Here is a 23,521-nt window from a genome sequence, read left to right on the forward strand (position 1 = left end):
GAGAAGCACAGCTAACTTCTTATGTTTAGTAAGAAACGTTTATGTTTAGTTCAGCCAGCCGAACTGTCATGCTTGCACCTTTGGTTTGTTAGTCTGTTTCGTGAGTTTTTTTGCAGTCCTCACCCCCTTGTTTTCCTGAAAGTTGCCGACTTTAAGCAGGTTCTGGCAGCCCCGGCTCTACAGTCCCTCCCCTCTGGGTGTGCAGTATACAGCAGTTATTCCTCAGTGCCGGGGGTGTCTTGGAAATGGAGCTAGGTTGAGAAAGCCCCCTTGGCCCAGAGCCCTGCTGGCGAGGTCGTCTTTGGGGCATGGGGGTTGTGGGGGTAACTGGAGCCCTCCTGGGTGAAGGGGCAGCGCTAAGCCTCCCTGGCCATCTGGTGCCACTTGCCCCGCCCCATTCCAGCAGGAGAACAGGATCAGAATCAGGTCGTAAATGTTGTTTGCTTTTGGAAGAAACACAAAGCATTTTCTATAAAGATATTTTGGTGTATGTTGAAGATAAATAAGTAGTCCAGAAGAGGGACTGTAAATTTGTATTTTGTAGCAGTTTTGCAGCAGAAAACAGTTTGAGGTGGCTCTCCTGATTTCACTGTACTGCCTGCGTAACCCCTGCATTCTGGCAAAGGCAGGGGCTTTGTGGGGAAGAGCTTGGGTCCCTAGGGATGAGATCCTGACTCCCCTGCTCAGCTATCTGAGGGGCCCCCTGCCTTTCTGGCTCTGTTTTAGGGGAATGATCTGCTAGCTTTCTCCTGACTCTTGATTTCCTCTCAACCTTTTCCAGCAGTTTCTTACCGTTGATTTGCAGTTTAAAAACATCTGCCCCCACTTCCTCCTCTCTTTTGACATTCTCATTGCACACTTAGTTTTATTTTTCCCCACTGGCTTCATTTTTCATGGCTTCTTTGGGAAGGATTTTTGTTTGTTTAGTTTTAGCTCCGTAAATCTTTTTTCCCCAGGCTGGGGGAGCCAGGCCTTGTGTGGGCTGGAAAGTGTCCCACTCTAGACTCAGAAGGTTTCCAGAATGCCATCCTTTGAGGTGGGTTTGCCTTGCAACACAGTACAGTTTTCCCTTGGTGTCCTGTCTCCAAGGGAGATTGGTTTTAGCCCCTACACTTAGTAGTATTTGCATATAACTTATGTACCTCCTCCCATATACTTTAAATCATCTCTAGATTACTTAGAAGAACTAATACAATGTAAATGCTGTGTATTACATAATTTAAAACATTTGTAATTTTTTTCCCCAGAATTTTGTAATTTTTCCTTTTTGAGACGGAGTCTTGCTCTGTTGCCCAGGCTGGAGTGCAGTGGCACCATCTTGGATCACTGCAACCTCTGCCTCCCGGGTTCAAGCAATTCTCCTGCCTCAGCCTCCTGAGTAGCTGGGATTATAGGCATCCGCCACCACGCCCAGCTAATTTTTGTATTTTTAGTAGAGACAGGTTTCACCATGTTGGTCAGACAGGTCTCGAACACCTGACTTTGTGATCTGCCCGCCTTGGCCTCCCAAAGTGGTGGGATTACAGGCATGAGCCACCGCGCCCGGCCTTACAAAAATTTTTAAGCATCTTATAGCCATTATCTTTATCATTATTTTTCGTGCTTTTCAGGCACAGAAAAATAGAAAAAGAGGAGTAAATATAATTCTAAACTGTCTTATGTAGTTTCTTTGTGACCTGTACAAAGGGAACACTTCAAATCTACATTAGGCATGCAGGTCAAATCCCTGCAGCCTACTGGAACAGCTCCCGTAACAGCCTGCCTTTAAAGTCCCAGTTATTGGAGCAAAGTTTATTTCTCCCCAGGAATGGGCCACTCATCACTTGGAACATCTGTGGTGTTCAGGAGTGGCTCTCACACCGACAATGTCAGCTCTGCAAGGATGGCCATGCTGGTTTGGTCTTGGTATCATCTGTGAGGCCCAGTCTGGAGCTGGGGATACACTGAAGGCTCTGTTGATAATCTGCATTGGAGGTCAGTCTCGGGGCAAGACAGTTGCCTGCTGCCAGGTTGGGTTGCAGTGTGTCCCTCCCTATCTTCAGGCACAGCTGTTGATCCCAAACTGTGGAGCTTCTAGATGTGCTGCCCTCATCTAGTACACATGTAAACCAGCTGCTCTAGGGAGCATATCCTGACTAGCTTGTCACCACCATCAGCACCTCCTCCTCTCTGCCTTCTAGCACCTACTTGACTGCATTTAATGAAGTCATGTTCTGAGTCTCCTGAGTCAGGCACAGGTCCCACTTTGAGTTGGAATTGGTCTCCATGGCCTCATTCTAGGTGTCTTGCATGCAGCAGTGCCCTGAACATGTAGAAACAAGTTTTAAGGTGCTTGTCTCACACAGTAAAATCCTTTTTACCCCATGGGCTTGGCAGGCGATCCTGTGCACTGATGGATTGCTAGGCAGGTTGCTTCAACCTTACTGATCTAGGGAGGACATAGGGCCCAGTCCAGTCCTCCTGAAGTCTGGAGGCACTGCACCTTGGACCCTCTGGGTTCTTGTTTACATTGGGGATACTAGTGTAGACTGGGGCCAGACTCTCCACATTTGTTTGCAACTGGCTGAGAAAGAAGCTCTGATGTGATCTTACCAGGGGCATATAAAGCATTCTGTGTAGAGACATTTCATGTAGACTTTGATTTTCAGAAAGAGGCCTGCCATGATGATCAGGATATAGGGCACATGTGCCATGCCTGCCTTGGCCTAGTATCCTCCCATGAGTGGGCAGCTTCACCTTCAACGGCAGAAGGAAGTAGGTTGGGACATCAACTTGGAAGCCAAGAAGGTGTCAGGCCTCCTTTTGCCTAGCCATTTGAGCAGTGGGGGTGGGGTGGGTGGCAGATGTGGGTGACCAGGCTCTGCCTCACCTGGGTAAGCAGGTGTTGTCTTGAGGCTGCTGGTGCAGTTGAATGAGGTGCCTGATGAATCATTCTGAAAATCTCTAATGGGTGCTGGGTGTGGTGGCTCATGCCTGTGATCCCAGCACTTTGGGAGGCCGAGACAGTAGGATGGCTTAAGCAGGAGTTTGAGACCAGCCTGGGCAACATAAGGAGACCTCATCTCCCTATGTAGCTGGGACTGAAGGTGTGCACTGAGGCAGGAAGATCACTTGAGCCCAGGAGGTCAAGGCCGCAGTGAGCTGTGACGGTGCCACTAGCCACTGCACTCCAGCCTGGGTCACAGAGTGAGGCCCTGTCTCAAAAATATAAAAGTGAAAATCTCCGATGGGGCCCAAGGCCTGAATGTTTTGTTTGCTTTTTTTTTTTTTTTCCTTTTTGAGACTGAGTCTCACACTGTTGCCCAGGCTGTAGCACAGTGGCGCGATCTTGGCTCACTGCAATCTCTGCCTCTTGGGTTTAAGCAATTCTTCTGCCTTAGCCTCCCAAGGAGCTGGGACTACAGGAGTGCGTCACTATGCCCAGCTAATTTTTTTGTATTTTTAGTAGAGATGGGGTTTCACCATGTTGGCTAGGATGGTCTCGATCTCCTGACCTTGTGATCCGCCCACCTCGGCCTCCCAGAGTGCTGGGATTACAGGTGTGAGCCACTGCGCCAGCCTTTTTTTTTTTTTCCCCATAAGAAGGACCACAAACTCTATGTTTGACTTTGAGTTACTTGAAGCTAGTTATTTTGTAGAATCTCCCTTAAATTTAAGTTTGTTTGTTGTTTCCTCATGCTTAGATTCAAATTCTGCAATTTTGTCAGGAATACTGCAGAAATGGTGAGTCCTAGGTGCATCGCCTTGGGAGGCAAATGATGTGGGGCTGAGTCAATACCGGTGATATTAACAATGATCATTTGCTTGTGGTGATGTCTACTGGGTTTCTCCCCTCTAAGTTACTATTTTGTTCTTTGTAAGTGTCCTGTGGGGAGATACTTTGAGACTATGCAAATACAGTATGCTATTTCACATCAAACTCCTCTACTGGTTTTAGGACCCATTGAAGATTCTTGGTACAGTTCGTTGTTTCTGTCATGGGTGCTGAATGAGATGGTTTAATTCCATGTTTCCTTCTACATTTGTCATTAGCTATACGGAACTGCTGTAGCTATATATCATTGTGCTACACAGAACTTTTCCTTCTCTCCTGTTTATTTATCTCTCTGTTTGTGTATTAGAATAGGCTCATGCTATTCAATGAGTTAAAATCCATTACTATTATTGTTTATTTTGATGCTCAGATTGTTCCAGATTTGTTCAGTGGGGGCTTTTTCAAACTGCTGTGAATGACAGCTCTTCAAAACATGCATTTCCAGGTCTGTCACAGTCCTGTTGAACTAGTTGCCATATGATTCTGGAGGCAGCTCCTTGAGCCATTCTGCTGTCCTGTGGAGTGTGGCATCAGCCGCACTGGACCCATGATTTTTAGTGTGCACCTTGTGAAGCCTCCCTTTCCCCCAGCCACCTGAAGATAAAAGTGTTCTGCTTTGCCTGCCTCCATGCTGGGTTTCTAGGTCAGAGTTTCTTTGAACAAAGCCTCCTGCAGCTTAAAAAATAATAAAAATAGTAAGTTTGGAAGTCACTGGACTAGGTGACCTCCATTCCAGGCCCAGCACGTCTCCTGCTGAGGCCTCCCCCGACCTACATCCACCCACTCTGCTGCTTTCTTGATGACAGCACTGAGGGAGACAGAGGCCTCCCCTCACCAGGTTAACGAGGAGGCCCCTCAGTGTCCTGAAACCCAGCAGGTTTTGGGTTGTGGGTTTTTGGTAGTGGAAATTCACAGTGCTTCAGTCGCTAAGATCAGGGTTTTTACAGGATATCAGGCACTGAGAACCTCAGGCCCATTGAAAGCCTGGTGGAGCTCAGAGCTGGGGCCCAGCCTCTCCTGCGCCTCCATGTGGAGGCCATCCAGGGCTGGCGGTCAGGGGCCTAATGGGCTTGGAAGCCGGGTTCCCACCTTCCCCACACTGTGCCAGGGCAGTGTTTGTCACTCTGTGATAGAGGAGGGGACCCAGCCTCCTGATGTTGTGCAGTTTCGTTGTGACTTCCCACAATAAAGAGTCAAACTTCTTCACCCCAGTGAGTGGTTACTTCCACAGTGGTGGTTTTGGTGTTTTTTTAATTACAATTTTTTTTCTTTTTTGATATAATCCACAGGTTCACATGCCACGGTATCTGATTTTGCACTGTTTCTGGTGGCCCTGGGTGTGGCATTCGGGGTAATAAGGGAGTAAGTCAGGGAAATACATAGACAGTTCTGGCTCTCAGGGGTGAGTCAGTGAGAGCCAAGCCCCTCCTTCCACCCTCAGAGGGTGAGATTCCTGTGGGCAGTGGAGCAGCCTGCCCTGGCCTGCCTTAGTGATCCTCTCTCCTACTGGGACCCATTCTTTCCTATTCACCTGCCCCCTCCTAGGCTTCTCTCCCTCGGCCTGCCTGTTCTTTTGTCCTATGAATGTTACCCAGCACCTCAGATGGTAGGAATGTCCAGGCCCCAGGTACTACTGGAGATGCAGCAGGAGCTCCACCTTTCTTAGGGGATGTGGCTGCTTTTCCCTGGGTTGGGCCTGTGATCAGGTTAGAGGCCAGTTCTGGGAGCCTCAAAGGCCAGGTGGTATTGAATGATTCATTGGCTTTGGAGAATGAGAGGGAAGGAGACAGCAAGGATAATTTGGGGACACGAGGTGTAGCTCAGGATATGGGTGGTGGGTGTTGTCATTGTCAGTTGGGTCCTTGGGAAAAAGAGGAGCCAGAGGAGGGGTGGGGTTGGAGGTAGACAGGTAAGAGACCTTCAAACATTCCCTGTGATGTCATGAGAAACTGACCTGTGACCCTCAGGAAGGTATTGGAGTGGGAGTTGTTTAGGAAAGCTCCTGAGTGTCTGGGTGGGTGGAGGCTGAGGGATTCCGGGTGGGACCGCTTGGTCCATGCTCTGTCTGGTATTTGTGCCTGGTGCTTGTGTGGAAAGATGCAGATCTGGAGCCGCCAGCAGAGTAGTGCTGAAGGGTTGTGAGGCGTGTTATTATCCCATAGGAGGGGCGTTACTTCACTTGCATGAAGCCTGGGGAGTTTGCGGTGTCTGTGCAGTGTCAGGCTGCATGGTTTGGGCCTGGCCTTCCCAACACTCAGTTCACTTTCTGCACTGTCCTCCGGCTTCCTTCCCTTGGGGCTTCTCTCCCCGTTTCCTCCCTCATGACCCCTTATTTGTATATTAAAAATGAGTCTACTGTCTCAGAGCTTCTCAAATTTTCATCTTATTCAGGATCTTAGTAAAATGCAGATTGAAGGGAATTGAGATTCTGCATTTTCAGCAAGCTCCTGAATTAGGCATTGTCCAAAGAGGGCAAGGCAGAATCGGGGGATGCTAAAGAACTGGAGGTAGACTGGAGGTAGAATCAGGGGATGCTAAAAAACTGTTGGAGGGGTGCAGGTAGCCATCCTTTTCCCTCCCCGCCCTGAAGGTCCCTGTGAGAGGAGCCAGGGGCCTGACTTTTTGGGTGTGGGGCTGCCAAGCACTGTCCAGAGTTTAATCTGGATCTAAGGCTCACAAACAGCTGAGTCTTAGGGAGTACCAGTGTTGGCAGTGATGTTTTGATAGAGCTTATCTGGTAATAGGAGAGATAATGAGTTTTTCTGTAAACCTAAAAGTTTTAGGCTGAGCGTGGTGGCTCATGCCTATAATCCCAGCACTTTGGGAGGCTGTGGAGGGAGGATCTCTTGAGCCAGGGGTTCGAGACTAGCTTGGACAACATAGTGAGACCCCGTTTCTACAAAAAATTGAAAAATTAACTGGATATGGGGGTACACACCTGTGGTCCCAGCTACTTGGGAGGCTGAGGTAGGAGAACCACATGAACCTGGGAGTTCAAGACCCTGTCTTTAAAAAAGAGAATGAAAAGTTTTAATTTAAAGGTCCACTTTGTTCTGAGTTGATGTTCTTTTTTTTCCTCCTTTCCCTATCCTTTTGTTGTTGTTGTTGTGGAGACAGAGTCTTGCTGTTTCGCCCAGGCTGGAGTGCAGTGGCACGATCTAGGCTCACTGCAACTTCTGCCTCCTGGGTTCAAGCAGTTCTCTGCCTCGGCCTTCCAAGTAGCTGGGATTACAGGTGCCCACCACCACGCCCTGTTAATTTTTGTATTTTTAGTAGAGACAGAGTTGTATCATCTTGGCCATGCTGGTCTTGAACTTCTGACCTCGTGATCCACCCACTTTGGCCTCCCAAAGTGCTGGGATTACAGGTGTCTGCCACCACACCTGGCCTCCCCATCCTTTTTATACAGTCATTCCTCCATTGTCCAAGGAGGTTTGGTCCCAGGACATACCCGCTTCAGGATGCCAAGATTCACAGATGCCCAAGTCCCTAATATAAAATGGTGTAGTATTTGCATATAACCTTCACGCATCCTTCCCTAAACTTTAAACCATCTCCAGATTACGGAAAAAAAAAAAAATGCCTAATACAGTGTAAAGGCTGACTGGGTGCAGGGGGCTGATACTTATAATACAAGCATGTTGAGAGGCTGAGACAGGTGGATCGCTTGAGCCCAGGAGTTCAAGTCCAGTCTGGGCAACACGTGAGATCCTGTCTCTACAAAAAATTTAAAAATCAGCTGGACGTGGTAACATACTCCTGTAGTCCCAGCTACGTAAAGGCTGAGGCAGGATTGCTTGAGCCTGGGAGATCAAGGCTGCAGTGAGCCAAGTTAGCACTGTTGCACTCGAGCCTATGCAATAGAGCAAGACCTTGTCTCAAAAAAAAAAAAAAAAATCTGTGAAAATAGTTGCTTTACTGTATTTTTTTACTTGTATCTTTTTTGTTGTTGTTTTTATATTTTTTCAAATATTTTCCATTCCCAGTTGGCTGAGTCCATGGATACAGAACTGTGGGTGCAAAAGACTGACTGTGTTAAGTCTCACAATTTCTGTAGGTTGGAGGTCCAAGCCCAGCATAGCTCAACTTACTCCCTCCTTAGGGTCTCCCAAAGCCCAAATCAAATTGTTGGCGGGGCTGTGCTCCTCTCTGGAGGTTCTAGGAAGAATCCACTTCCCGGCTCATTCAGGTTTTCGGCAGAGTGCAGTTTCTTGCTACTGTAGAGCTGAGTCCTTGCTGACTTGTCAGCCAGGGCTCCTCTTAGCATGTAGAACCCCTCACTGGTCCTTGCATGTGGCCTCTCTACTCAGATCCAGCAACAGTGCATCAAATTCTTCTGCTGCTTCTCTGCCTTCCTCTTCTGCCCTCAGCTGGGAGGAAGCTCTGCTTTTAAGGGCTCATGTAATTATATTGGATCACTCAGATGACCCCCCACCATGTTAAGATCAGTTGATTAGTAACCTTAATTGCATGTGCCAGGTCTCTTTTGTCCTTTCTTTTATGTTTTATGAAATAATAGATTATACTTCCTGATTTTTTTTTTTTTTTTTGGAGACGGAGTCTTGCTCTGTCACCCAGGCTGCTGGAGTGCGGTGGCGAAATCTTGGCTCACTGCAGCCTCCACCTCCCAGGTTCAAGCGATTCTCCTGTCTCAGTCTCCCGAGTAGCTGGGACTACAGGTGCGTGCCACCACACCAGGCTAATTTTTTGTATTTTTAGTAGAGACAGGGTTTTACCATATTGGCCAGGATGGTCTCGATCTCCTGACCTCGTGATCCACCCACCTTGGCCTCCCAAAGTGCTGGGATTACAGGCGTCCGGCTCTGTTTTTTTTTTTTTTTTTTTTGAGACAGACTTTCATTCTTGTTGCCCAGGCTGCAGTGCAATGAGGCGATCTCAGCTTACTACAACCTCCACCTCCCGGGTTCAAGCAATTCTGCCTCAGCATGCCGAGTAGCTGGGATTACAGGCATGCACCACCACACCCAGCTAATTTTTTGTCTTTTTAGTAGAGACGGGTTTCATCATGTTGGCCAGGCTGGTTTCAAACTCCTGACCTCAGGTGATCACCCACCTCCGCCTCCCAAAGTGCTGGGATTACAGGCAGGAGCCACTGTGCCCAGCCACTACTTCCCGATTTTTTCACTTTGCTAAATAAAAAGGTGACAATTGGAAATACTTTGAAATCTTTCTAAAGGTCTTCTGGGCAAAAAATAGTGGTTTGAGTAGCTACATCTAATTTTGCTTTCTCCTAAAACCCCACATAAGATAAAGGGAGTTTTAAAAAAGAAATCAGTGCATGAGGACAGGGAGGATGAGAAAGAAAACAGCAAGAAAAATGTTAAGCAAAGAGTAGATGAATGATTCAGTTTAAAATGTAGGAATGGATGGCATGAGATATTTTTGTGGTAGGAGGGGATCGTGGGCATCAGAGGTTGCTGAGTACAAGAATAGTAGTCTGAAAGCAGCAGATGCAGTTATATCCTTCCATTCCTTTCCTTCCTCCATGATGCTAGATGATGGCCCCTCCGACTCTAGCTGCATGTTGCAGATTTATTCTGCAGAAGAAGAAACCAAGGGCCTAGGAGCCTCCAGGTATTCTTGGGAGTTAATATTAAGACCACCTCCATTCTCTTGTCTTCTAACCCCCTTTGGCTTCTAGAACGTTGACAGCCAGGCTCTTACAGATGAAGAGGAGCCTCATTGTGGAGTCTAACCAGCCTAAGATGGGAAAAAAATACAAATGATGCTGACAACAGGAATTTCCCAACAAATGGCCCAACCAGGTCATCCTAGACAGAAACTCAGCTGCCCAAGGACTCAGAGCTTCCAGCTAGTTCCTGAGTCATTCACTCTTAGTCATGTGAGGACTGCCAGGGATTACTAGATGGCTAAAGAAAGTGACTAACATGAAGGAAAGCAAAACAAATGAAAAAAGCAATTTGAAAGGAAGTCTATTTGGAGAAAAGATTTTGAAAAAAATTCTTGTATCCATGAAATAAGAATAGGATACAATAAAAAGGAACAGCTAGAAAATGAAGCTATTTTAAAATTAAAAAAAAAAGGGCAGAGCAAAAATATCAGTGGAACTATTAGAAAATAAAGTTCAGGAGATCTTTCAGAAAATAGAGCAAAAAGATGAAGAGATGAAAAATAAATAAAGCAGAAGGTAAGAAAATTAAAGCATCAACCAGGGTTCCTACATCAATTGATGGGAGCTAACAGAAAGGGAGAATAGAGAAGAATGCACATAGCAAAATCATTTAGGAAAATATTTCCTGAAATAGGTTATTAGCTTCTCTATGGAGGGGCCTATGGAATGTTGAGCCAAGTGGATGAAAGCAGATCCAGACTAGTATCCTGAAATGTCAATATGCTTGGGAGAAAGGGATGATGCTACAAGTTACACAGAGAAAGAAACAGGTCAAATACAGATCAGAAATCTGTGTGGTTTCGGGCTTTTCAGTACATCTGAATATAGGAGGTAGGGAAGCGTGCCTTCATCATGCTCAATGAAATTGATCCCCAGCCTAGAACTCTACACACAGCCAAACTAATTCAAGAGTGAAGGTATCCTGTAATCCCAGCACTTTGGGAGGCCAAGGCTTGAGACCAGGAGTTCGAGACCAGCCTGGCCAACATGGTGAAACCCAGTCTCCATTAAGAATATAAAAATTAGCTGGGCATGGTGGTGCATGCCTGTATCCCAGCAACTCTGGAGGCTAAGGCAAGAGAATTGCTGGAACCCAGAAAGTAGAGGTTGCAGTGACTAAGGTCACACCAGTGCACTCTAGCCTGGGTGAAGGAGTGAGACTCTGTCTCAAAAAAAGAAAAAAGAGTGAAGGTAGAATAAAGATGTTTCAGACATACTGGATGTGAAAAACTTGCCTTTCACATTGAAGGATTTCTACACAAAAGTGAACAAACACCAAATCTTTAGGTTGTATCCCAAAAGATGTAAAGGCAGTTCTGTGCACTGGTCCAGATGGAGAGAGCTCCAAAGGCCACGGGAGGGATTTCTTCTTGAAGAAGAAATAGAAATAAAACATATGATATGAAAAAACTCAGAGTAGATTTAGACAACTGTATCAAATTTTGGGCTAAATGTTGATAAACTCATAGAAAATTAAGCAAACACAAAAAATTATTAACTCCAGAGAAAACAAAAAGTTGTACAGGAAAAGAAATGCAATCATGTGTTATGTTGCTTGCCCTGATGGTTCACATGGTCCTAATAAGGTCCTGTGAAAATTACTCCAGCTAGCGCTGCAGTTTAATTAGTGGAGAGATGGGAAAGGATAAGCGTTGAGGGGTGGCTTGCAGGGAGAGGGGCTTGTAGGGAGTAAAGGGTTAAATCCTCTTCCAGGGTAGAAAGTGGATGCATAGTGCATAAAACTGAAAAGCTGGGGTATAGTAATACAACTATATTATATGCAGACATTTCTAAGAGATATTTGGGTGTAAACATCAAGAGTCAGCTAGAAGTTGGAAGTGTTGTCTAGAAAGGGAAAACCTGATGTAAGGGCTGGAGTCTGCTGTTTTCTCAACATGGTTCTTACAGTAGTTAATTCTTAGATTATGTACAGTGATGATTCTGAAAAATGAAAAGAAAAAAGCAAATCCACAATGCACGGCATGTGATTAGGGGAAATAATTAACAAAACTCACTTTTATTTTTTTGAGATGTCGTCTCACTCTTTGACCCACGTTGGACTGCAGTGACATGGTCTTGGCTCACAGCAACCTCTGCCTCCCTGGTTCTAGTTGATTCTCCCGCCTCAACCTCCTGAGTAGCTGGAATTACAGGCATTCACCACTATGCCCGGCTAATTTTTTAATTTTTAGTAGAGATGGGATTTTGCCATGTTGGCCAGGCTGGTCTCAAACTCCTGACTTCAAGTGATCCACCTTCCTTGGCCTCCCAGAGTGCTGGGATTATAGGCTTGAGCCACTGTGCTGGCTTCCACAAAACTCATTTTAATTGTGCATGCAAGTGTGTGTGTGCACTGGATTGACTTTTGTTAAATGTATTTATTACTGTGGGTACTGATAAGATTTGAAAACCCTTATTTATGGGTTTTTTGTTGCCAGTTCACATTTTTTTTTTTTTTTTTTTTTTTTTTGAGACAGAGTTTTGCTCTTGTTGCCCAGGCTGGAGTGCAATAGCGCAATCTTGGCTCACTGCAACCTCTGCCTTCCTGGTTCAAGAGATTCTCCTGCCTTAGCCTCTCAAGTAGCTGGGATTGCAGGTGTGAGCCACCATGCCCAGCTAATTTTGTATTTTTAGTAGACATGGGGTTTCACCATGTTGATCAGGCTGGTCTCCAACTTCACACTAAGGTGATCCACCTGCCTTGGCCTCCCAAAGTGCTGGGATTACAGGCGTGAGCCATCACGCCTGGCCAGCCGGTTCACTTTTCACACTTCTCAATTGTTGAGATATTTTAGAGTTGAGAATGTGCTACTTTTTTAATTTAAAAAAGGGCAGGAGGGAGGAATGTTACATGTGAGTACAACACTGAAGCCGAGGATTCCTGTTTATGGTGACTGCCAGCCTTATCACACTGCAGCCAGCATTCTCTTCCCCTGCAGGGTCACCCCCAACCAGCAATGGGCCCGTTTTCATTTATAATACAAACGTGGTAATGGTAAGTGTGACACTGGAAACCTTTTTGGAAAATCACTTGTAAGTCCACCATCACCCCTCTTTGAACTTTTGCTCTTACTTTGACCTTTGGCCTTTAAGTACATCCTTAAAAATTGTCCCATAATTGCAAACCATCAGGTTCATGTTTCACTTAATGCATATTCCTTTTCTGGAGGCAAATTCTTAGTCATTAGTTTATTGGTTAAGGTGGTAAATGTAACCGTATTGCTACCAAAGGGTAGAAACTGTTTCATCTACTGCCAGCAAGGAATAAATGTGTTTGCCACAGTAGTAGTGGCAATTTTGTTGAACTAAAACGTGTAAAATAGGCCAGGTGTGGTGGCTCACTCCTGTAACCCAGCACTTTGGGAGGCCGAGATGGGTGAATCATCCAAGGTCAGGAGTTTGAGATAAGCCTGGCCAACATGGGGAAACCCCTGTCTCTACTAAAAATATAAAAATTTGCCGTATGTCGTGGCAGTCGCCTGTAATCTTAGATACTCAGTAGTCCGAGGCAGGAGAATCACTTGAACAAGGGAGGCAGAAGTTTCAGTGAGCTGAGATCGAGCCACTGTACTCCAGCCTGGGTGACAAAGTGAAACTTAGTCTCAAAGAAAAAAAAAAGTGTAAAACAGGTCAGGCACAGTAGCTCACACCTGTAATCTTAGTACTTTGGAAGGCCGTTGTTATAAGTAGAATTTTCGATGCCACAAAAGAAGTAGCACTCGAATATAAACTTCCTCAGCAAGGCAATTTACTTCTTAAGAAGGGTGCGGCTCACAGATGGAACAATGGTGAGTGTACATTTGGACAAGGGAGGAAAAGGGGTACTTAGGTTGCCCCTACTGTTGTGTTGTTCCCCTGTTGGCTAGGGTTGGACCACACAAGCTAGACTAATCCCAATTGGCTATTTCAAAGAGAGCAGGGTCCGACCTGGTGTGGCAGGGTGGGTGGTTTGGTGGGAAGGACTGTTATGGGTGGGTCAGAGCAGATAGCCAGGGGTGACCTAGGTCAAAGAAGGTGACCGGAGTGGGTGACTGGGAAGAGTCAGGATGGGGCAGGGGACTGGGGGAACAGATGTGAACTACTGATTAGAACTGGTGGAAAAGGTTTGAAACTACAAGGAAGTTAAACTTAGAGAATTAAAGACTAAGAGACCTGAACATACTGACATACTGATTCTTTGAAGAGAAACTTGGGGTTCACTATATCTAACACCAGGATAGGCAGATTGCTTTGAGCTCAGGAGTTCAAGACCAGCCTGGGCAGCATGATGAAACCCCATTTCTACAAAAAATACAAAAATTAGCCAGACCTGGTGGCATGCGCCTATGGTCCCAGCTATTCCAGAGACAGAGGCTGGAGAATCACTTGAACCTGGGAGGAGGAGGTTGCAGTGAGCTGAGATTGCGCCATTGCACTCCAGCTTGAGCGACAGAGCGGGACTCTTGTCTCAAAAAAAAGAGAAAAAGAAATTGTATATCTGGATTGTCTTTAAGTTTTATTTCCAGTGACATTGAATATTTTTCTTTCTTTCTTTTCTTTTTTTTTTAAATACCGGGTCTTGCTGTGTCACCCAGGACTGGAGTGCAGTGGCATGATCACTGTTCCTAGCAGTGTCTACCTCCCAGGCTCAAGCGATCCTCCCACCTCAGTCTCCCACGCCCGGCTAATTTTTGTATTTTTTGTAGAGATGGTGTTTGGCCATGTTGCCCAGTCTTATTTTTCCATTTGTTATGTTATTCTTCCATTTGTGTATAATATTCATATCCTTTTTTCATTTGTCTGTCTCTATAGGTTGCAGATATGTACTCTGTCATAATTTTTGCAGCTGGAGATAACATTTGTGTTTCCTTTTGTATTTTAATGTTACTTTTAATCATGGGGATTTTTTAGATTTGTTATCTGTTCAGGCTTGGTAGTCTTGTGCTTTGAATTGTTTTTTCCTGTTGCCTCAAAAGTTGAAGGAAGGTAAAATGAACTTGAAATACCCTATTCTCTGGGTGTGGGTGTATGCGTGCATGTACGTATGCCCTTTAAATGTCTAATTGTTATTTGCTTATTATTTAACTCCCCTCAGGTTGCTAACCAGTTGTCTCACCACTGTTAAACAATTCTCCCTTTGCCACATTTTGAGAAGTTGATATTTTGATAAACGTGCCTTTTACCTGCCACACTGATGCTTTATTTTGTATAACATTCTTAGAGTTGAGACAGTCTGAGGTCTCAGTTTTTTTTCTTTGCACACAAAATAGCTTTTGGAGATTCTTCTCTGCTTGAATGGTACTTAACATTTGTGAAGAGTTTACCCATTTCTATTCTTCGGAAGATTCTTAGTCTTCTTGCGGGCATGTGTATGTGTTTGTGTATGTATTTAAGATAAATGATGTTGGATGTTCATTGTGGATGGATCTGCTCATAGAGGGCTAACTTCTGCCTTCCTCTGGTATGATGTGGTTTAGCAAATTAGGTGAGATGCTAGGCACATGGTCACTTTGGGAATCATTTTGGGTCAGATCTGCGTTCTAGTTTCAGCACCGCTGCCTTTATCAGCCTTACTGCATTTTTGTATAATTGTGATAATAATTCTGTCAGTGGCTCAGGAGCGCTCAGTCCTTTTTCCCTCCTTTGGGGTTCTGCAGCCTCCATGCCACACTTGTTGTGTAGCTCCATCATTACCGCTCCACAGATAGAAGGCCACTGTACACTGTGTGGGAGGATGTGGCTTAGGCTGGAGTCCAAATGAGTCTCCCATTTACCTCCCTCAGCTTAAACTCTGTGGAGACCAGGATCTGCCAGCCCCATGGAGGGTCAGGACCTGCTTCTCCACCCGCTGGCCAGTAGAGCAGAGAGGGACAGAGTGAGAGGTGCCTTCCCTCCCTGTCCCGAGCTTAGGTGGATGGGCAGGGGTGGGGAAGTGGGGGCGAAGGAAAACTGAAATGTTTCCTGCAACAGTTTTTTGCAATAGTTTCCTCTTCTGTGGGTTGAGGATGGGGGAAAAGTGTCATTGGGACAGCCCCACCCCTAGACCTCATGGGGTTATCCTGAGTTGTATAAAAAGGGCCAAATGTGATGTAAGGCTGTCAGTGCATGTGCTCTGGGTTGTAAGTGGCAGGTGCGTCAGGATACGTCATCTGAGTGGAGCATACCTCTTCTTGGATGAGTGGGGGTTTCTTCCTAGTTATTCCACAGTGTGGACTTGGCTAGTGTAGTTTCGTGTGTTGACGTTACCAGGGAGGGAGTGAGGGCTTGGGGTTTAGGTCGTGGCTGTGAGAGTGTCTGATGGGCATCGGGGTGGACCCCAGCATCTGAAGGCAGAATTGTTTCCTAGTTGGTCATGCATCTTGGGTGCAAGAAGGTGAAGTAGCAGATGGTGAGGGAAGCCAGGTGCCCCACGGAGAATCCTTGCTCCAGAGCGCTGGCCTCTCTGCCACTTGCAACCCTATGAAGTGTTCTGCACACTTAATGGGTGTGAGCTGCAGGAGACCAGGGACCTTCACGTTGAGAGTCCCTGTGTCACCATAGGACAGTCATTTTGCAAAGGCCCCGAGCAGGGGAGCAGATGTGAGCTACCAACACTGCGGAAAGCAGACAGACATGTTTGCTAATGAGCTGGTGTCTTTGTGGCGCTTTCATCAAGGAGGAAGGGGGATGTTTGGCTTTTCTTACTGCTTCTGGAGAGTTCTTTACAGGGTTGGTTTAAATGAGATCAAAGGATCCCAAGGCATTCCATTCCATGCCTGACCAGCCCTCCCCAGTCCCTGAGGCCCAGCTCCCTGGAGGGCACAGCCTTCTACTTTCCAGGCTCCTCTGGGAACCACAAGGAAGAGAGGGGGAAGATTGTCTTTTCCATAAAAAGGAACAGGGTTTCTACCACTTAGAACATGTTTCTGCCTCATAGGGCATTTCCAGCTGAATTGACAGTTCTCGGTGATAAATGTACCTGAGTTTTAGGTCAAAAAATTTTTTTCATCCTATATGCATTAATCTAGTCCTCGATTTATGGTTGGGTAGCCCAATCCTCCCCGAAACAGAGAGAGAGAGGGAAAAAAAACAATTTAAAAAGCCAAACCATTGTCTGGGTGTGGTGGCTCATGCAGGTAATGTCAGCAATTTGGGAGGCCCTGGTGGGAAGATTGCTTGAGGCCAGGAGTTTGAGACTACTTTGGGCAACATAGCATAATGAGACTCTACCTACACAAAAAATTAACAAACCAACCCTGTTCTTTGGGACCCTGTAATCTGTGAAACATAAGCTGGTAAATGTTAGCTAAAGCTACCATTAAGTTAGTTGCCTACAAGGAGCCGTTCTTTCCAAGTTTGTGTGCTGCACCACAGCTCACAGGCCCATCTATCTTTGTAGGATCCCCAAGGGGAGTGCTGCAGCCCTCGGTACCTAAGCCGATACCTGATCTGCTGGGCATGGGTCTGGCGGCTTGTCAGTATCACCAGGGGAACTTGTCAGAAATGCAGATTCAGGGCTCCAATGCGGACCTCCTTATCAGGACCTTGTGTTGGGAGCTGGGATCTGTATTTAGAATAAGTGGTTCTGATGCTGCCAGCCAGGCTCTTCATGCCAGTGACATTAGGGGCAAGTCACTAAGAGCCCTGCTTTAGATGAGGATGCTGAGATCTCGAGAGAGTAGGGACTTGCATGGACTGAGGTCATGTTGCTGAAGGAAGGCGCCTGTGTCTCTACCTGAGAGCTCCTTCTCTTCCTTCAGCCACTCTGTGTGGCCCAGACAGTGTTCAGGCCTCATGTATGTTCTTGTGTCCTGTAGAGTCCTTAGGCAACAGGTAGTTGTGTTCACACCCATTCTTAGAGGTGAGTTTTATGGATGTGCTCTTCTGATGGTGGGGTGGTGGTAAGTGGGGAGGTAGGGATGGGGCAGCTGGGTTGCTGTCTACCTGTCGTTCTCCCCTGCTGGTTTCTGAGGTCAGACAGTCCAGGCTCTCTCAGCCCTCCTGCAAAGGAGGGGCCGGTGGGTGAGTGGTGGTGTCCAGGCTGTGCCTGTCAATTCCACACCGTGGGAGAGGTAGAGCGGTCACAGGATCTGTTTCCAGAGGAGTGTAGTTTCATGTCCCTTCTTGGCACTTCATCCTCAGAACATTGCAAACCAGCAACCAGCCTGCCGTGGCAGACTCACAGGAAGGGGTTTTGCAAGTAGCCACTCCGTGGAAGCTGGTTTCTCTCTGGTGGATGTGGGTGGGTCACCTCCTCACCTCCAGGGTGGCCTTGTCTGCTTTTGCCTTGGGCTATGTTACTTTCCTCACCTGGGAAGTGGGAGGTGAGCAGGGGGCTGGCATGGGACCTCTGCCCCATAGACCTCTGATCCTGTCCCTACCTGTCCACTTGAGGCACTCCCTCCTTCCCCACTGTTCAGCCACTGCATTGGGGGCAGGGGACCATGGAGGACTTAGGGGTCCACCTGGATTGCCACTGGGGTTCAAAAAGGAAAGCAATAAAGGTAGGCCAGGCCCTCAGAAAAGTCCCTCAGAAATAGCACCCTCCTGAGGTAGGACCTCTGAGGTTGCTTTGGCGGTTAGACACAGAGAAAAAACAGCAGCCCCACCCTTCACTGTGCAGTTCACAGGGTGTTCCTACCTAGCTGGTATAGTACACGCTTCATTACAGCCCTGGAGGACAAAGCTGTGGCCGTGGTGGGTTGAGGTGGGAAGGCGGGTGGCAGGTGAGGGAGGGAGTGGGGAATGGGTGCTGGCTGCTGTGGCCTTCCTCACCTCTTTGAGGGCTGAGCTTCAGAGGTTCTCAGAAAATGTTGCATGAATGAGTATGGGGCCCTCATCTTGACGTTTCTTCACTGGGCACAGCTGGATCATGTCCAGACCTACCTGCATGTTCATCTCCCAAACGTGACTCTTTGTGGTCAAGCCCCTGTTTCTTCTGTTGGCTCTGGTGGGTGGAAAGAACATGGGCTTTGGAGTCCCCTGTCCTTGGTTGCAGTCCTGGGTTGTCATTGCTCTCTTGTCCTTGGGCAAGTCATGTGACCTTTCTGAACTGTTTCCTCAACCATGAAGTGGAAAAAAATCAATTCCCAATCGAGAGGTGATGAAATCAATGTTTGGGAAGGCTCCAAGCAGAATTCCTGGTACTTAGAAGACACTTAAAAAGCATCTTTCTTCCTTCCTTCACAAATCTCCCTTATCCTTTCATTTGTGTTTTGAAGAGCCAATTTAACCTGAGTTTTGCGTTAACTGTACCTGGCCTTGGTAGTAGGCCTCTGCTTGGACTGGTAAAGGGACACGAGGGAAATGATTGGGAGCTTTCTGGAATCTGCATATGAGCAGGTTTGGGAGAGAGGTTTTAACTCTGAGCCTGCCGTCTCACCAGTCACACATTTCTCCGCAGATTCTGCTTCTCAGAAGATGCACTATTATAGATACTCTAACGCCAAGGTCAGCTGCTGGTACAAGTACCTCCTTTTCAGCTACAACATCATCTTCTGGGTAAGTGGATGGGAGCGGCCACATTCCCTTGTTTGGTCCTTCATTCAGTATATTATGGTTTTCCATACACTCTTGATTTGCCAGATACTATATGAGGCTCTGGGATAAGGTGGGGGGCAGGGACAGTGAGCCCTGCCCTCACAGAACCAGTGGCAACCATGGGGATAGGGGAAGGCCAAAGGCCGAGGTGATTGAAAGCCACAGTAAGGCCAACCCAACCTTGGGAGTTCAGGAAGCCTTGGGGGTTCTGGAAGCCTTGGGGCCCTGACCCAGATGCCTGTCCATTTCCACCACCTGCCGCTTCCTGTTCTGAGCCTGGGAGTGCCCCAATGAGATACCAGCAGCAAGGTACTTTGTGTGTATCTGACTGTGGGCCAGGCCCTGTTTTAGGTTCTGGGAGGTGATAGCAGACAGGGGCAATAAAATCCTACCCTTGTAGTGCTTATGTGTAACCAAGAACCATGTCAGCCTCCTGAGCAACAGAGCAGTGAGGGAGAAGTTCCTTGGCTAGGGTGCCCACAGAAAGGCATTCTGTGGAGGTGACTTGTGGGCTGAAAACTGGGTACTAATGAAGAGGTGACCAAGCAGGGGTCTGGGGAAGAACGCTGCAGACAGAGAGAATGGCAGCTGCAAAGGGCCAGAGGCAGGAATGAGCTTTGTGTCTGCAAAGGATAAACAGAAGACCATGTGGCTGGAACTGAGTAAGTGGGAGAAGGCACACAGGTGGGGACAGAGGTATACAGGAGCCAGGTCACAAGGAGTCATACATGTCTCAATAAATAGTTGGAATTATTTTTTAATGCTTTAAATCATTATTAGAAGGCTTGTAAGTTGGGTGGTATGATCTGATTTTGGAGTGACTGCAGAGTGAGGGGGTGGATCGTGGTACCAGGTGGTTTTGAGATAGGATTTGGAGTAGAAGGATACGTTTAAGTTATCTCATAGCCAGCCTCAGGGAGGTACCATTTCCTTTGTCATTGACTGTCCTGGAGATGGAAGTCTTGGCCTACTACCGTCAGAGGAAGCCTGGACCAGATGAGAGCATGGAAGATGGATCTGTTGACTGAGAATATTGAGCCCTAGGATGCTAAAGGTTGGGTCAAGGAAGAAAGCCCACTCCCAAGTTGGCTGAGAGTGAGTGGCCTGAGGTAAAAGGAAGACCAGGAGATTATGTGTTATAGAAGCCTTTCAAGTGGAAAGGCACAGTCATTCATGGTGCAGGGAGGTGAAGAAGGATGAGGACAAGACATTGGTAATGGCTTAGACAAAGTGGAGGTTGTTGATGACCTTGAGGAGACCACTGTGTGCTCTGGGTAGGGTATCGGGGTGGATGGAAACCCAGCTGGAGTTGGCTGAGGAGCCAATGGGAAGTAAGGAAGTGAAGTGGGTGACTTTTGACAGTTCTTCCAAGAATGCTTACCTTAAAGAAGGGAAGAAAAACTGGACACTGGCTGGAGATAATCAGTGGGTTAAGGGAGATACAGCATGTGTTTCTTGCCAGTGGGATTGGCCCAGGGAGAGGCAGACATTGATTCTGTGCAGGAGGGCCTGGGGACATGATCATGCACGGAGGCTTTTAAAACCATTAAACATAGTTTACGAGTATCTGCGTGGGGCTAGGTGGAGAAAGGAGGACAGAATGAGTGACCATGACGTCACATTTTGCTTCTACTGCAGATTTGGCATTTTCTGGTGGGACTGGAACTTTTTTTTTTTTTTTTTTTTTTTTTTGTATTTTTAGTAGAGACGGGATTTCACCATGTTGACCAGGTTGGTCTCTAACTCTTGACCTCGTGATCCACCCGCCTCAGCCTCCCAAAGTGCTGGGATTACAGGCGTGAGCCACCGCGCCCGGCTAGGGACTGGAACTCTTGAAAACAAGGCAGACTTACTAAGCCTTCTCTGCCTTGCAAGCTTGATTTTACAGCCTCATCTCCTGGTTATTTATCTCTGTGTGTTTGGGGATTTTCTATCCTAAAGAAATAAGGTGGGATTCAATGGCTTGGTCTTTTAGCCCACGCCTTTTCCTGTGCTCAGATAACTTTGCACCAACAACCACATCTTTGTCCCTGAAATAGGGCATTGCTGGGTATTTGATGTAGTGCCTTTGGTCTCTCTTAATGTGGGGGTCTGTACTCTATCCTCATGATGTATGGCTTCTCAGAGCAGCATTGGTCCATGTCTGGTGAGCCCTCTGGCCTTACCTGGTGTTCCCCTCCACCATTCCGCACACCCAGCCAAGTGTATGGTGGAGGGTCTCTGGGCTATGCAGGCAGTCTGACACTTGGGCACTTGGACACCCAGACGCTCCCCTCTCTGGGTGTGCTGCTTGGCTTTGTGCCTCAACCTCTGACTCTCATCTTGATTTCTGCAGCTAGAGCAACACTCTGCCACTACTGCTGTGGCTGAGGGCCCTGATACCTTTGTTTCTTCAGAGGGTCTCAGGAGAGAGTTTTGGACATTAGGTAGCTCTACTAACTTGCCCAGTAACACATTTGCAGCACCATATTCCAATAGTGGAGTGCATGAATCCAGCTTGGTAGCAAGTCTGCTTGGTGGTTGAAGTTGCTGCAATGTTTTGGGGGTTTTGCAGATTCGGCAATGTGTGTGTTGAAAGTTAATCGTTTTTCAGTTAGTGTGTGTTGTGGCAGAACAGGAAGGAACAAACAGGAACAGTCAGGAAGACCAAGCATGAGAGAGGCTGGTTGGGAAATGAGAGTGGAAGGTGAAGCATCTTGCCTAGGGAGAAGCTGTTGGTCCCTCCCCACTAGGTTCCTGGTAGTGATGTGCAGTCTTCATCTGCACTGGAGATGCTGACGTCGGGTAGAGCCTGAGACTGGGGCGCACAGCCCTCTGGGAAGCTCACAGTGTGGCAGGAGGATACAAGGCTGGCTCTGGACCCCCAGGGCTTCCCTGAGCTGAGTGACCTGGATTGGATAAGCCTCAGTGTTTTCCTTGTGAAAGAGCACTCTCAGCTGCCTAGTGTCTGCCTCAGGTTGCTGAAAATGTATAAAGTGGAATGCCCAAGCCCTTACCTCTTCAGATAAGTTTTCTTTTTTTTAAAACGGAGAAAGTATAAAAGTAGGATAACTAAATGAACTCCATGTTCCCACCATCTAGTTTATTTGATTTGTATTCCCCCACCCCACACTTTGGATTATTTTGAAGCAAAGCCCAGGTAGATGTACTTTGTTTGATGAATTAACAGGGAGCAGTGGTGCAGAAGGATTGCACTTGCTGATGGTGGACACTGGGCTTAGCAGGCAGGTTTGGGCGGAAGGCAACTTGTTGCTTCTGTGACGAGTTCTAGGTGTTGGGACGATACGAGGTTTGATTTAGTAGTTTGCCCGCACTTAGAATTATGTTCACAATAGCATTCTTTATAGATAAATACCGTTTGGTCACTAACAGATTTTTTAAGCTCTCTTTCTGACTTCAGTTTTCCCAAGGATTGTTAAAACCTGCTTGGGATGAGAAATGTAGATGCCACTGATGTTTGCATGTCTGTTCTGGACCTCTTGGTTTACAGAACGAGAATGGAATGGGCTTCATGAAGTTCTTATCACAAGGATGTTAGGGAAAATATGCTTCCGTGCAATGTAGCTTTTTGAGAGCGCTAGCGTTTTTTACTTAAAAAAAAATCATTCTTTGGTTGTGCTAGACCTGTTGTTAGTGCAAAATTTAAATGCAAATCAAAACCACAATGAGATACCACTTCACACCCATTGGGATGGCTATTATTTTTTAAAATGGAAAATAGCAGATGTCGATGAGGATGTGGAGAAATTGAAACCTTTGTGCACTCTTAGTGAAAACGTGAAATGGTGCAATTGCTATGGTAAACGGTATGATAGTTCTACAAAAAGTTAAAAATAGAATTACCATATGATCCAACAATTCCACTTTTAAATATAACCAACAGAGCTGAAAGCAGGATGTAAAAGAGATATTTGTACACCCATGTGCACATTTATAGCAGCATTATTTACAACTGCCAAAAGGTAGAAACAACCCAAGTGTCCATCAGTGATTGAGTGGATAAACAAAACGTGATATATAGATGTAAAAGAGCTTAAAAAGGAAGGCCATTCTGTCACATGCTACACCGTGGGTAAACCGTGCTGAGTGAGATAAGCTAGACACAAAAAGACAAATACTGTATGATTCCACTTATATGAGATACTCAGAGTAGTCAGAATCATAGGGACAGAAGTAGAATGCTGGTTGCTAGGGGCTGGTAAAGGGCACATTGGGGAGTTGTTGGTTAATGGGTACAGAAGATCTCACTTTGACGTGCAGAGGAAAGGAAGCTGGGAGAGGCGTACAATGGAGGAGTGGCATCTGGCCCTTTGTCTTTGTTCATTTATACCCCCCACTGGTTCCACAAAACATTTGAGCTTTTTCTGGGTTTGCCGAGTGAATCCTCTAGAGGGATGATTCAGACGATGTCTGCAACTCCAGGGTTGCTTTCCCACACAAGCATTGGCTTTAATCTGCATGCAAAGGTTGGATAAAGTCCTTGCCTGGATCTGCTTCAGAGATGGATTAAAAGTGAAGAACTGAGACCCCTTCTAAGTAGACTGTAGGCCTGTGTT

General features: G+C 46.6%; 1 protein-coding gene across 6 annotated transcripts in view; it reads left to right on the forward strand.

Annotated features, from left to right (window-relative positions):
* TSPAN14 (tetraspanin 14) overlaps window positions 1-23,521 on the forward strand; it is a 63,623-nt gene that overhangs the window by 14,396 nt on the left and 25,706 nt on the right. For 4 of the 6 annotated variants that reach the window (XM_012440405.3, XM_012440406.2, XM_012440404.2 and 1 more), the window contains exon 2: window positions 18,829-18,926. In XM_012440405.3, the coding sequence (XP_012295828.1) occupies window positions 18,846-18,926 (81 nt within the window). In that variant the 5' untranslated portion in view covers window positions 18,829-18,845. Of the gene's footprint in view, window positions 1-18,113; window positions 18,123-18,572; window positions 18,927-23,521 lie in introns of those variants that run through there. The other 2 variants (XM_012440408.2, XM_012440403.3) reach the window with 2 other exon arrangements.

Source organism: Aotus nancymaae, unplaced genomic scaffold (assembly GCF_030222135.1).
Source record: "Aotus nancymaae isolate 86718 unplaced genomic scaffold, 86718_ANA_hifiasm-v0.15.2.pri h1tg000010l, whole genome shotgun sequence".
Lineage (NCBI taxonomy): Eukaryota > Metazoa > Chordata > Mammalia > Primates > Aotidae > Aotus > Aotus nancymaae.